Raw genomic sequence first — 15,333 nt, forward strand, 5'->3', positions numbered from 1 at the left:
GCAACCTGAAGAGTCAAATTTAATTAAAAAACAAAAAGTTGCATGGATGAAACTCAGCATTTACAAACAAAATTTAGCCCATAGTAATCTTGTGTTTGTAGCACTCTCTTTTTATAAACGTATTTATGATAAAAATTGTTAATTCAAAATGTGAAACTCTTAGAATATATCCTATACATGAGATGGAAAGAATTAAGAAAAGAATCAACAGTGTCAACAACTGTTAATTCCTTATGAAACAACTTTACTGATATGTGTACAGAGAGGTCACTCAGTATAAAAAAAGGACTTATGAACAACCTTCTGAGAATTAATTTTTGTGGGATATTCAACAGAGCAATTTCTGTATAAATGAGAAAATGGAATACTCAGATGCCCCTCTAAAGGCATGGTGACTAGCCATGTATTCTAAAATAACCCTTACAACGGGCATCAATATACCTACACTTAAAGCACAATAAATTAGTACAGTTTATATCACTGGTTCTCAGATGTTTGGCTTTGCAACTAGTACAAATTTCACCCCCAAAATTCAGGAGATTGATATTGAAGCTGTAAAATTTTTATCTGCAAAGTTAAAGGATATAAGTAAATACACACACAATATTATCATCTTCTAATACCAACACACACAGACACACAATACAATATCCTTATTAGTTCTCATCTTTCTATGGACAAAACTTTATTATTATTTTTTAATCATTGTCTAACACTGGTATATAGGAACAAATGGTAGGGAAAGAGTAGCAGATAAGAAAGAAAGAAATGAATTCACGGTATACAGTAAAATAAGGCAAGTTAATCCAACAAACATGTATTAAATGTTAAGGACAAGGCATTTTACAATATCTATATTCTCCACTATTTACAGTTTTACTTATAGAAAAACAGTATGATGTTTATATTAATAATTTGAATAACTTTTAAAAGACTAAAATTAATCTACTAAATTTAAGAAGAGGTGACCATAAATGTTTTACAAAAAATTGTATCCAAAATTTACAGTTTAAGAATATGAATGAATATAAAAAGATTAAACTCAACTATCTGGAAGTATCTGTGTTAGCTTCTTTCTTTTCATGTGTGTCTTTATTTACACGGCATGGTCCTACATACTTGGGATACAAAAACAAAAAGCAGTGTGTCCCACTCAAAGAACTATATTTAGTGGGAAAGACTGGTAAATGAACTGGTTAGTGACAAATACAATAAAGGCTAGCACAACTGTGTAGGAGCATAAGGTAGAAAGAGGAGCACTTATGCAAAATTGGACACAACTGGTGTCTTCCAAGGATCTGTACTCAGTTATAATGTATAACTCATTCCTTCATTGGGCATTCATTCATCCTCGAACTTCAACTTCCACAGACAGGGCTTCCAATCCAACACTTCCAAAGGATGTATTCCAAACGAAACCATTACACTATCCCTAAGACAATCCAACCTGTTTTACTCTGTTCTCCTTGTCCCCATCCCAACATACACACATTTCCAAAATGGATAAAAAATGGGCACTTTTATTTTTTCCCAGACAGAAAACCTTGACACCATCTCTGACTCTTCCCCTTTACTCACTGAAACAACACACTCTCACCTTCAAAACTTTGATACATCTTTCTCTATTTTCATGATCACGGTTGTTATTTATGCTATTATTACCTCTACATCAGATGAGTAGAAGAGTCTTCTAGTTGGATCTCCTTTCTTCCTGGTTCCTTCCTACTCTAACCTATAGTACTTTATTTAGCTCAGAGTTCTTTAACTCCTCTGCCCATTATAAACCTATATAGACATCTGTATTATTTGAGGTAAGAAGTTCCATAGATGATACTAATGTGGAATCAAGGCTAAGATTCACTGCATTTGTTATTGTTTTTTTCCCCCACAAAACAATCAAAAGGAACTACTTAATTTTTAGTGTACCTTTTGAAATGTAAAAACAAAACAAAACCCTAAAAAGATACCTTACTACAAAGATAGCTAAAAATAAAAAAAATCAAACATACTACATACCTCTCACTGAAATGACTGCTTAGTAGTCAATATTCTCTTTTTGTGTTACTAATTATTAAACTCTTCATTTTTTCTACCTACTCAAGTAGGTAATTTCAACTCTCCTTGTGCAAAGTTAACAAGCCCTTCTGTGAACAGTCTTCTTCACCTTACTTATTTTGCTGACTGAACAAAGATTCTATCACAAAGAAACACTTTCTGATTCTGTATCAGAATGAGCGTGACTTAACACAGAAGGAGAAAAATAGGAAATCTCCATGAAAAAGTCTGTTATCCTAGTTTTAAAAACAATTTCAAAACTTTGTTTCAGGAAAAACACGAACATTATATTCATTCTTCCATTTTTAGACCTTTTGTTGTTAGTTTAAAATTATTTCTAATTCAAGAGTTTTTCCCTCCCTGCCAATTCTCTTGTTTGAGGTGTTAAAGAACAATCACAAATGTATTTTTCAGCCTATCCTAAACTGTTATTCTAGCTCACCCTTAGTCTCAAACTATAAAGAATTTGAGTAATCAATAAGAATTAAACATCTCAACTAGACTACTCAGTTGTTGCCTTTTATTATGCTGCTCACAACTATTTATCTTCGAAACACAATTTTTTCTGGACTTAGTCTACAGAACCAACCAATCCTGTGTTCTTTCCTGCTTCAGTATCAGTAACGTGTCTTAACTACTTTTATAATATCATCATTGCTACAACTAACATTGATTTTAATATAGGAAACTATAATAAAAATCACCCATAATACCATAACCTTGAGACTATCAATGTTAACAGGTTATTATGTATTTTTAATTTTTTCTGATTCACTTATAAGTTGCATGGGTTTGCATGACAAACTGTTTTAACTTGTTTTGGCATATAGAATAAGTAAATTCAGAGTGAATAAACTAATAAAATTTGCTAAAGACATTTGCAGATGGGTTAAAAAAATCAAAACTAAATGGAAAGAAATCACACTTTTATTTCTAACAAATGCAGCCTTTACATTTTCTCGGTATTTTTACATGAATATGTTTGGAAAAAGAGATGCCAAGCATAATAATAATCACTATAGGAACAGGATTTTGTGACTAGGGTTATGGGAAAAAAACAAAGACAACTGAAAATACACATGGCTCTACTTCAGTTCTCAATTAGATATGTACTCATCAGGCAGATATGACTAAACAATGAAGTCCCTGTTTGGAACACAAAACTAGCTGCTTCTCATTAAAAAGCTGTCTACAACCCATGATACATTTAAAATATTTCTGGTTTACATGGAGGGGTTATTTTTAAAATTCTGTATAGCAAAGACAAAAGACACCTATATCTGCAAGCTTGTTTCCATTTATATAAACTCAATCTAAAAGACAGTTCCTTAGCTACAAATGCTGACACCACAAACACCTCTTCTCAACCACTGCCAGACATTTCCCTACCATTTCCTCTTGATAACTATTTAAGATATCAGCACAGCTTAGAACACTGACCATCATATCTCCAATTCTCACTTTACACAAATTGTCTAAGTGGTGACAGAGGACAGGCAGTAAATGGGAGTAGAGAGGGGAAAAAAGTAATAAAAGAGTGCACTAAATCCACCTGCAGTCTTTATCATTCGATCTACCACCCTTCCGCCCCCCCAAACCCAAGCCTGCTAATCCCTGTCAACAAGCTTAGTTGGGACAAATGAATTGGGAAGAATGGAAAGAAATCTTTTTCTACCACAGTAGGAAAATCTCACTTTCATTGTTATTCCTGCTTCATTTCCAATTCCAGTACAGATATAAGGAAGGGAGAACTACATTATCTACCCCATACTGGTTATCCAGTGCTCAGTCCTGTCCTTACGAAACGGTGAATGTTTTACCTCCTTCTTCATTCTACCTCAAGTTCCTTCTTTTCCTGCCATCTCTCCCAAAAAAACCCCATACCTCATGTAGTCTCTACTCAGCTAATCCTACCTCTCCAAGGGATTCCTCCAGTCTTACCAATTTACATCTTTTTACCTAACACACATTCTAGAGCTACTTCCTGCCTCCCATTTTCCCTCCTATTCTACCAACATGTGGAGTCACCATTAGGTGTGCAACTGGGGAAGAAAAAACTATTATTCCCATAAAATATGAACACTGCTAATGATGAACTATCCAAGTTTCAAGCAACTTGTTTTAATATTTTTGAGATTTGACACACTGATGTGTAAAAGGAAGGAACTAGTTTAAATCACCATTGCAGGGCAGCCCCGCTGGCGCAGCGGTTTAGGTTTAGCGCCGGCTGCAGCCGGGGGTGTGATCCCCGAGACCCAGGATCGAGTCCTACCTCAGGCTGCCTGCATGGAGCCTGCTTCTCCCTCTGCCTGTGTCTCTGCCTCTCTCTCCCCGAATAAATAAATTAATCTTAAAAAGAAAAAAAATCACCATTCCAAAACTGGCTGATAAATTTCCAGGCCCCAGTGAAAAGGATTCTGAAACTTGCATCCGAGGTGGAAGACAGGAATTTTTTAAATGGCACCCCCAGGTGAGTGATAAATGCTATACAGTTCCTTCTAATCTAACATTCCAAGATTCTAAACTGGAATTCTCACCGCATTTTCTGATAGGAATATTGTTACAAAAGGTGTGTAGTTTCCACCATTGTTGGTATTACCATTAGTGACCAAACAGGCTTCTGTAACCTGATCTAGCACCTAAGCACCATGTATATTATTATTTTATAACCACAGGTGACTTGCAAATGAACTTATAAATTATATGTTTGTAGATTGTGGACCACCAGTATTATAACAATACTAAAACTTCAAAGGAAAACACTTTTTCCTTTGAGGAAAAATTATTTCCTTGGGATTATGTGCATAGTCAGACTTTTCTACAGATGGCCTTTTCACAGATTTGTACCCAGTCACACCTAAGATTTCACATACATGTCAGAAATAAAAGTAGGAAGGGCATACTCTTTGGATCTCTTACTTTGCTAGTTCACTGATGGGGCTTTGTGTATCAGTGGAATAAAGCCTAGAGAAATCTAGATCACTGATGGAATTCAGGGCATTAAAATGCCTAAAGAACAGTCTCACTCAAATGGTTACAGACTGCCGGGACTTCACCTTCCCAGAAGCACACTGGATCATTTATGAACCACATAGGTCTATTCTAGCTCTGGTAACTTCCAACTACCGATTCTCATCATAAACAAAAGTTGCCTTGGTTGACATTCAAGTTTAAAGACCTGTTTCAACATGTGGGAACTAACCAAGTATAAACAGCATTCGAAGACATGATGACACATTATTAGCGGTTGGTTTAGGTGCAACTTATTCATTTCTGAATCAATAATGATATTGTTATAAGAAGGTAAAAATGGAAAATATGGGCTAGTCAGTTTTTCTTTAAAAAGACATACTTGCTTTTAGAGTCGTACAAAACGACTGATAAACTTAAGGAAATTGTGTCCATTTATTTCTCCATTTCTCCAGTGGATTCCTCCAATCTACAGTGAATGCCATTATGTAAGCCTATTCTCTGAATATCAGGAATGATGCAATGGTTGCCATGACAACTACTCATTTTATTGAATAAATGGTGTGTGTGGGGGGGGGGTTAGAGCATTCTTTTTTTAAAAAAAAAAAAAAACAAATTCTAACATCGTACCTACGCCTCACAAGTCTCTTTCTATTGTTACCTACTAAACAATAACGACAGGCCATCTTTGAGGAGGACTCTTTAAGCAGCTACGTAGATCCGATCCGAAAGCTAAGCTGGAGTCGCCAAGGGAGGGAAACTTTGAATTCAAGTTCGAAAAAATGAAACACACCAGCCGCATTCACGGGAACAAAAGACGCTTCTTTTTAATCTTCTGGGATAACTGAAAAAGTGTCGTGTAAAGCGAAAGTAACATGCAGTCGCACGGCGCTGTCACAATTTTGCTTCTAACCCCGAATTTAACGAGGTATAAAGCTAACACTAGAAGGCTGCCGTCTTTTCAGTGTGCGATTAAGTCAAAGTGAGCGCAAGCGGGAGGTGACCTCCCCCGCCGCCCGCCGCCCGCCGCCCCCCCCTCCCCGTTTTGATGCACGGAGGAAATCTCTCCCGAGCGTGTGGGGGAAAAAAAACAAAAAAAAAAAAAACAAAAAAAACCAAAAGCAAAACAAAAAACTGGTCATTTTCACGTGGTCAGTGCAGTCTTCGACAACAGCTCCGTCAAGAAGCCTGGTATTTAAAACCACCACGGATAACCGCAGATCCAACTAGCAACGCTCCCGGGGCGGCAGCAGCAGAGGCTACTTAAGATCTTCCATAGGATACGGTTCCCGGCGACGGCGTCGGCGTCGGCGTCGGCGTCCTCGGGAGGAGCTGACCACGCAGAGCTATCGGGGGAGCTCGAGAACCTGCCCCACAGCTCTTCCCCGGCGAGACGCGCGCGGAGGTCAGGCTGGGGGCGGGGGCGCCCCTCCCCCGTTAGCAAGGTGAAGTCCGGTCGGCGCGGCGGCCCGCCGACTCCGCAGCCCCGGCCTCCGAGGGGTCAGTCGGGGGCGGCACGTCACGCAGGCTGGTCGGCGCGAGGCGGCGAGCGGCAACTCCGGCTTCCTCCGCGGCTGGCGCTCCCCTACGCGTTCTACCTGCCTCCGCCGTTTACCTTCGCCTCGGCGGGGCGGGCGCGTGTGCGCGCGCGCGCGCGTGTGCGTGGGTGTGTGAGTGAGGGTGCGGGTGCGGGTGCGGGTGCGTGTGGTGACAACACGCCCGGCCCCCCGACGGGGCCCAGGGGACTGGCCGGGAGGGGCGGGGACTCCGTCCCGCGGCGGCCCCGGAACTCTCCGCCAGGGCCCTCCGCGACCAGGGGGCGGGCGGAGCGCGCCCGACGCCGACCGAGGGCCGGACCGAGGAGGGGGCGTCCGGGCCCGGGAGAGCGGCACGGGCAGGGGCTGACGTGCAGCTCCTTCAGGTTGTAATGGTGGCCCCTTGGGGGAGGGGAGAGGTGACAGGGGGCTGGGGGCGACGACGCCTCCCCTCCCCCCTCGCTCGAGCTCGCTGTTTACCTTCCCGGTACTTCTTGCGGAGCCGCCGGTGGACGCTCTTCACCACCCCGGAGAGCTTCTCCTGCTCCAGCTTCCGCTCCTGCTCCCGAGGCGGCGGGGTGCTCGGGGGCCCAGCCCCAGGCCTGCGAGCACCGCCTCGGCCGCCGGCCTCCGGCTCCATGTCGCCGCCGCCGCCGCCGCCGCCGCCGCCGCCGCCGCCGCCGTCCCTCGGGCCCCCGCAGACGCCTGCCTGACGGAGGAGGTGGGGAAGGAGGAGGCAGCAGCAGCGGAGGCAGCAGCCGGGGGAGGCGGCGGGAGCCGAAGCGTCGGCCTCGGAGGCGGCCCCTCGCCCAGGCGCCCGAGCCGATTGGCGGACGGTGGAGGGCTGGGCGGAAACGGAAAGGGCTGGGGGCCAATGGTCGGGGAGCGCCGGCGGTGCACCCGGGTGTTTGGGCCGGCGAGCAGCTGGAGGGGGCGGGGCTTGCGGGCCCGGGGAGCGCGGCGGGGGGAGCGCGGGGCCCCGACGCTCCCGTCCGTCTGCTCCCCGCCCCGCTCCCCGCGCCCCGCTCCCCGCGCCCCGCTCCCCGCTCGGTGCGCAGGCGCCGAGAGCCCCCCGCGCTTGCGCCGCGGAGTTTGCTCAGTCGGGGCTCGCGGCTCCTGCCCACCCGCCCGCCTGGCGTCTCCCGGCCGTGCGGTCCGCAGAGACATCAGCGTTCTAGCGCGGAGCGGCCCGGAGCCTGCGCCCGGAGCCCCGCCGAACTTTGTCACGTAGAGGTTCTCTGCGGCTGCGCAGCGCGGGGAAGCGCTTTGGAGCTGAGTCGACAGCACCGGCGGGAGTTTTACGCTCCGAGGGACCCGAGCGGAGATGCTCTCGTGGGCGCCCAGGAGAGGTCGGCCTGCGGAGCGTGGACTTCGTGCACGGGCTGCACGGACTGCACGGGATGCACAGGGTGCACGGGATGCACGGCTGCTCAGGCTGCTCGGGCTGCACGGGCTGCACGGGCCGGCAGTGCCTGCAGCGCCTGCAGCGCCAGAGCTGCGCAGAGGACCCAGGAAGTGGGGAAAGCCGAGGGCCACGGAAGGAGGTGACGGCGGAGGGGCTAGGAGAGACGGAGAGCCCACAACGCATGCCCTCGAGAACCGTCGCGGTGGCCCTTGGAGCGTGCCCCGAGTGAATTTGCATCAGGACCGAGTGCTTTTAACCTCGGCTTGAGAGTGTTCTCCTTTAATTTGGTGGGTCCGTCCATGTGGAGGGTCGCCTGCATGGGCTTGGCAGCTCACACCTGCGGCCCCTCCTCGCCCTCCTCTTTGGAAATTGCTGGGGAGTGTGGCTGCTGATTCCGCCCTTGCTCCCCGGAGATGCGTGCGCGGGCCGAATTAGTTCCTGCGGTTGGTACCGAGGCGGCTGCCCGAGGCCGAGAGCTCCTGGAGGGTCGGGTAGGGTTGCAGAGTACCCTCGAACCGCGTGATGCTGTTTGTAAATCTTTGCAAAAACTTTTTGACCTATGACCTTACGAATGTAAATAAAGCTTGCGTTGTGTGACGTTTATATGCCACCTTCTGAATACTGAAGACCCTGAAGAGCAGAGCATTGTGCACACTCTCCAATCCAGGAAGAACAGGACAGGGGAAATGAAGGGAGAAGGTGCATGGAATATAAGGATGCAAGATGCAATCCTACCCGCACTGTGAAGAGGCAGGTCAAATACAGATAAACCCCAAAAGAACTAGTTATAATGAAATGACACACATAGGCCTAATAAGTTGAGGCTAGGGTAGTCTTATTTGTTTTTTTTGTTTTGTTTTTTTCATTTGGAAAGAAAGAGAAGCTTTAAATGACACATTTGTTTTGGCTCTTTCCATGTTTTACTATATATGGGAGGTGAAAAGAGTTGCAAATATTTGGAAGTCACAACCACTGTAAAAGAGGGCATTCAATTTCATTTGTACTGTACTAAAAAAAGAAACTCCCTGCTACTACTAGCAAATGAATTTTAAGGTTCATTTTTAAAAAGTTAAACGCGTATCCCGAAGGAAATTGGGGAAATACGGAAGGGAGTAAAAATTGCTGAGAGAAGATCTTATTTTATTTATGGTAGTCACGGGTGGGGGGAGAGAAGCAGGCTCCATGCACCGGGAGCCCGACGTGGGATTCGATCCCGGGTCTCCAGGATCGCGCCCTGGGCCAAAGGCAGGCGCCAAACCGCTGCGCCACCCAGGGATCCCTGCTGAGAGAAGATCTTAAGTATTCTCATCACAAAGAAGAAATAAATGATAACATTTGTGGTGGGATGGAGTGGTAGCTAATCTGATAGTGGTAATCATTTTGCATTTTATAAAAGTATCAAGTCAAGATGTCCTGCACCTTATACTTTCACAATGTTATTTGTCAGTTATTTATCAGTGAAGCTGGGGGGGGGGGGGCGGGGAGGAGAAGTCAGCTGGAAACCAATCACTGGGAGATAACAACTTTTTTTTCCCCTTTGCTTGTATATCTTTATTTCAAATGGGATATTTTTGATGGATATAAGGTAATCTGTTATATGAATAGCCTGTCACTTTAGTAACTAATTCCCAATATAGTATATTTATGATGTTTCCAGTTTTTCTGTGTTCCAAATAATGCTGTGATGAACACCCTTGTATACAAACGTTTGTCTATATGGGACGCCTGGTTGGCTCAGCTGGGGATTCTGGGGTTCTGGGATTGAGTCCCACATCAGGCTCCCCACAGGGAGCCTGCTTCTCCCTCTGCCTGTGTCTCATGAATAAATAAAATCTTAAAAAAAAACTATTAAAAAATAAATGTCTATTATATATTTCACTACACTAAATTTCTAAAAGTCAAAATTTTTTTAATCAAAAGGTCAGATTTTTAACTAAAAAAGTTTTAAGGTTGTCAATGTATATTGTATTGTCAAATTGCCTTTTCTGAAAGGTGCTAGCAGTTTATGTCACCTCCAGCAGTATATATGAATGTCTATTTCACTGGACCCTTATCAAATATAAGTGTTACAATTGACAAAATCACTAATGAGATTTTTAAAAGGTCTTTGTTTTTAAGAAAAATTCTGCTGTTTTTTAACTAGGTATCCTGGTTGGTATAATATTAACATTGTATATTAATATAACGGCAAATAAAAGGAACTTATTCAATACTCTAGTTGTCATTTTTCAGGCAAATCAAAGATGTATTTTACATTGTTTTTTGGTTTCATACTTTCTTGAGAAGCAATTTGAGAAAGGAATTGGAAAGCTGGATTTTATTCTGAAGTTGCATGAATTCAAATAGGGCAACGGCCAATATGACCAATACTGACTTTTCTTAGGAGGACTATGGCAACTGGCCATAGACCACAGTTTAAAAGGAAGTTTATAGCCTTCCTCTGGCGTGATTAATAACATTGGAAAAAGCTTTCCCTCTGTTAAGGTAGCAGAAGAATGGTAATGAGATTTTCCATTTAAGTAAGACATTTGCCCTAATTGCTGCTAAGAGTGGTTCTCTGCAGGAAGTATGTTTGGTGCCATATTCAACAAGCATATCCTACATGCAGGAAAATATCAACACCTTCCCCCACCCCATGTGATGACAGGATTTCATTTACTGTAAATTTCTTATTTTTAAAAAAATTCTCTATTATTTTAAGTGGCTATTGGAAAAAGAGATGTTGGAAGAAAACAATATTCACTGAGCAGGATAAACCAGTCTGGGAGGAAGAGGCATTTTTCTAATGACCAAACTAAACCCCTGATAACTAAATTTCTCATCCTCATTCTTTGCCTCACCTGACCAACTTTTAAACTCTTCCCCATGCACATTTGGTGTGTCATAGTAAGCTTCTCCGTCAAAGAATCACTCAGTATAGGAAAAATGTCTTGGCAAGAAAAATACCTGTCTTCTTTGTTTGCAGTTATATTCATTTTAAGGGAAACAAATTCCCATAGACTGTAAGAGTCAACATGTAAAATTAAATGCATTCTAAGAGTTCAAAAAAATATTCACTGGTGATGAAAAGTAAAATTTAAAAATCTGTATCAAAATTTGGGTTATGAGGGGATCCCTGGGTGGCTCAGTGGTTTGGCGCCTGCCTTTCGCCCAGGGCACGATCCTGGAGTCCCGGGATCGAGTCCCACGTTGGGCAACCGGCATGGAGCCTGCTTCTCCCTCCTCCTGTGTCTCTGCCTCTCTCTCTCTCTCCCCCTATGTCTATCATAAATAAATAAATAAATACATAAATAAATAAATAAATAAATAAATCTTTAAAAAAAATTTGGGTGATGGCACTAAGTTAGTGAATAGAAAGATTCAGGGTACACTTTGTGTAAATGGAACACACTTTCCAAAAACTTTCTAAACACACTTTCCAAACACACTTTTCATTATGTGTTGAGTATTCCTGTAGATAGGAGAAGACTACACAGTAGAAATTGGGGTTCTTTAAATGATCTAAAGCATTAATCATTTATTTTTATTTTCCACTGTGTTATTATTTATTCTTCTTTGACCCTCTTTAGTATCAAAATCTTAAAAAAAATAGGTTCTATTTTTCTAGTTCTCATTTTAACTGAATTTCTAAAAATTCTATTTCTAAATAGCCACGAACCAAAGATTTGGTCAGCTTGGAATATATCTCTATCTTCAGTAACAAAAAGGTACATCAATTCTTTTTGTACTGTTGATATGCACCATTATATATTTTATAAATGTAAATTTAACATCAATACTTCTCTTAATTAAACTAATAGTGGAGAACTAGCAAGAAAAGAAATATTTTCAGTGATGTATTTCATTCAGTATGGTGAACTGATTACAAACTTTAAAATTCCTTCTATTTATTGAAAATAGAATTATTTTCTTAAAGAATTTGTTTGTAAGTACTACCCATTGTCTCCCCTGCAGTTCTTACCATATCTGCCAACATACAAGTCTTTAAAACAGCACAGATTACCTCTCTTTTCAGAGTTATATGCAGAATTGTGTTTAAAACTAGTATTAACTACAGCAAGTGAAAACCATTAATTAGTACCTAACTCCCAATGCAATGATAAAATTCACAATATTTTTGTAATATACTAATTAATGAAATGCATTTAATTTTCACAACAGGACTAATGTGGGAAGATATCTACATAGAACATGGGAAGTAAACTTCCAGGTGATAAATGATGTTCTTACAATGGAGCCTGGTACTAAGAGAATTTCTGCGTCCTAATTTCAGCTTTCTGTTAACCACTAGAGCATCAATCACTTGATTTCTCTAAGTTTTAATTTTCTTTCTTCAAATGTTAAATGAAGAAGTTAGATTTGACTAGTGTTTTTCAATATTTTTTACCATGATACACAGTAAGAAATACATTTTTTAAACTAATACATTTTACTTATCTTTTTTTTAAGATTTTATTTATTTATGAATGAGAGAGACATACACAGAGAGAGACAGAGACAGGGGGAGAGTGGCAGAGGGCGAAGCAGGCTCCATGCAGGGAGCCCGCCACGGGACTCGATCCTGGGTCTCAAGGATCAGGCCCTGGGCTGGAGGCGGTGCTAAACTGCTGAGCCACCCAGGCTGCCCACTCATTTATCTTTAAAGACATTCAAATGGCCAACAGATACATGAAAAGGTGCTCAGCATCATTAATCATCAGAAAAATGAAAATCAAAACCATAATATTATTAAAGGATATTAGGTGGCCCCCAATCTCCAGAAAGACCAAAGAGGCAGACTTGGAGACCACCCAACTTGGATCAACACCTAAGTCAGACCCAGTGACTATGCTCTCTGGCCAAACCCCACTGACTCTTGTCCCTTGGCTTACAGGGCAAATGTTGGACATTGAATGAGGGAACTTCAGTCACTATAATAATAAAAGACCCACACCTCCACAGCCTCCCTCAACAGACTAAAGGATCCCCTATAGCATCTGCCTCATTGTTTTGCACTTTTCTAAACAGATGGTTCACTCCAGAGAATATAGTTAGCAGAGTCAAAGTCCCTTATCTGAGCCTGCATTCATACTGGAGGAAATCTCCCAGATGTAAAAATGATGTTCAAAGGGAGCTGAGTAGCCTCTATATGGCAAGGTGCATCTCACAAAGTGTTCCGAAAATTAAAGTGAGTCACAGAATTATAGTGGTTTGGAGGCTGAAAGGGATCTTTTAAATTAGTAGTGTTTTCCAAATTTTAGGCCAATAATAGCGGGCCATAAAATCAATGTAGTATACTCCATAGTTTTCAAAACATTTAAGAATAGAATTGAAAATACCACCATGGTCCTGGCCCAAGCCTGAGCCCTGGCCTCCCGAGTGGCCCTCTGGCTCTCTGTGCAGCATGAGCTCCACCACCCGCTCCCCTTCTCTTCCAACTACAGGTCCCCGGGCTCCGTGCAGTCCCAGCCACCGGGTCCAGCCCATCAGTAGCACGGCCAGCGTCTATGCAGGCATGGGGGGCTCGAGCTCCCGGACCTCCATATCCTGCTCCACCAGCTTCCCGGGCGGCTGGAGGTCCGGGGGCCCGGCGACGGGGATGGCCGGGGGTCTGGCGGGCATAGGGGGCATCCAGGGCAAGAAGGAGACCATGCAAGACCTGAGTGACCGCCTGGCCTCCTACCTGGAGAGGGTGAGGAGCCTGGAGGCTGATAATCAGAGACTGGAGATGAAAATCCGGGAACACCTGGAGAAGAAGGGGCCCCCAGGTCAGAGACAGGGGGCATGACTTCAAGACCACCAAGGACCTGAGGGCTCAGATCTTTGCAAGTGCTGTGGACAATGCCCGCATCGTTCTGCAGATTGGCAATGCCAGGCTTGCTGCTGATGACTTCCGAGTCAAGTATGAGATGGAGCTGGCCATGCGCCAGTCTGTGGAGAGTGACATCCATGGGCTCTGCAGGGTCATTGATGACACCAACGTCACTCGGCTGCAGCTAGAGACAGAGATCGAGGCTCTCAAGGCGGAGCTGCTCTTCATGAAGAAGAACCACGAGGAGCAAGGGACTACAAAACCAAATCGCCAACTCTGGGTTGACGGTGGAGTTGGATGCCCCCAAATCTCAGGGCCTCAGAAAGATCATGGCAGATACCCAGGCCCAGATCACGAGCTGGCTCAGAAGAACTGGAAGGAGCTGGACAAATACTGGTCCCAGCAGATCAAGGAGAGCACCACAGTGGTCACCACACAGACCTCTGAGATCGGAGAAGCTGAGATGACCCTCATGGAGTTGAGATGCACCACCCAGTCCTTGAAGATCAACCTGGACTCCATGAGAAACCTGAAGGCTAGCTTGGAGAACAGCCTGAGGGAGGTCAAGGCCTGCTATGCGATGCAGATGGAGCAGCTCAACGGGATCCTGCTGCACCTGGAGTCAGAGCTGTCCCAGACCCGGGTAGAGGGGCAGCGCCAGGCCCAGGAGTATGAGGCCCTGCTGAATGTCAAGGTCAAGCTGGAGGCTGAGATTGCCACCGACTGTCGCCTGTTGGAAGACGGGGAGGACTTCAGTCTTACTGACGCCCTGGACAATAGCAACTCCTTGCAGACCATCCAGAAGACCACCACCCGCAAGATCGTGGACAGCAAGGTGGTGTCTGAGACCGACACAAAAATTCTGAGGCATTGAGACAGCAAAACAGGGTACCTTTGAGGAGCAGGAGGCCAATAAAAGGTTCAGAGGTCAAAAGAAAAAAAAATACCACCATGTATAATTGCACTAAGTGAAGATAAGTATTGTCTGGTGGAACTTTTGTCCTAATTATATACAAGTGCCTATATTTACATATGTAAATATATACGTATGTAAATAGTATATGTTTAAGTGTTCTGAGCCCCAGTGCAAAATGTAAAGATAAACAAGTAGATCAATGAAACAGGAGACAACATTCAGGAATAGACCCACACATGTATAGACAACTTATTTTTTCACAAAGTTGTAAAGACATTTAGTGGAGAAAGGATAGTCTTTTCAACAAATGATGCTGGAACATTTATATGCAAAGAAAAAAAAAAGAAAAGAAAAAGAACTTCAGCCCATGTCTTCTGCCATATATGAAAATTAACTCAAAATGGAACACAGACCTAAATATAAAACTTAAAACTATTAAAATTCTGGAAGAAACCCTTTATGACCTTGGATTAGGCACACATTTTTTAGCGATGACATAAAGTATAACCCACAATAGGAAAAATTAATAACTTGGACTTCACAAAAATTAAAATTGCCTGCTCTTTAAAAGACACTGCTCAGTGAATCGAAAGACAAGCCACTGAGTGGAAGAAAATACTTGAAATCCTATGTCTCATAGGGGCTTGTATCCAGAACATAT

The 15,333-nt window shown here is 43.6% G+C and overlaps 1 protein-coding gene and 1 pseudogene across 2 annotated transcripts in view; one reads left to right on the forward strand and one right to left on the reverse strand.

Moving 5' to 3' along the window:
• The window catches only part of BMT2 (base methyltransferase of 25S rRNA 2 homolog), an 86,652-nt gene extending 79,337 nt beyond the window's left edge, over positions 1 to 7,315 (reverse strand). The window contains exon 1 of one of the 2 annotated variants that reach the window (XM_055314593.1): positions 7,041 to 7,315. In XM_055314593.1, coding sequence (XP_055170568.1) covers positions 7,041 to 7,200 — 160 coding nt within the window. In that variant the 5' untranslated portion in view covers positions 7,201 to 7,315. Of the gene's footprint in view, positions 1 to 5,690 lie in introns of both variants that reach the window. The other variant, XM_055314594.1, reaches the window with a different exon arrangement.
• Positions 7,316 to 13,348: 6,033 nt separating this feature from the next.
• On the forward strand, positions 13,349 to 14,630 carry LOC129502720 (keratin, type I cytoskeletal 18-like; annotated as a pseudogene).
• The last annotated feature ends 703 nt before the right edge of the window (positions 14,631 to 15,333 follow it).

This window comes from Nyctereutes procyonoides, unplaced genomic scaffold (assembly GCF_905146905.1).
Source record: "Nyctereutes procyonoides isolate TBG_1078 unplaced genomic scaffold, NYPRO_anot_genome, whole genome shotgun sequence".
Classification (NCBI taxonomy): Eukaryota; Metazoa; Chordata; class Mammalia; order Carnivora; family Canidae; genus Nyctereutes; species Nyctereutes procyonoides.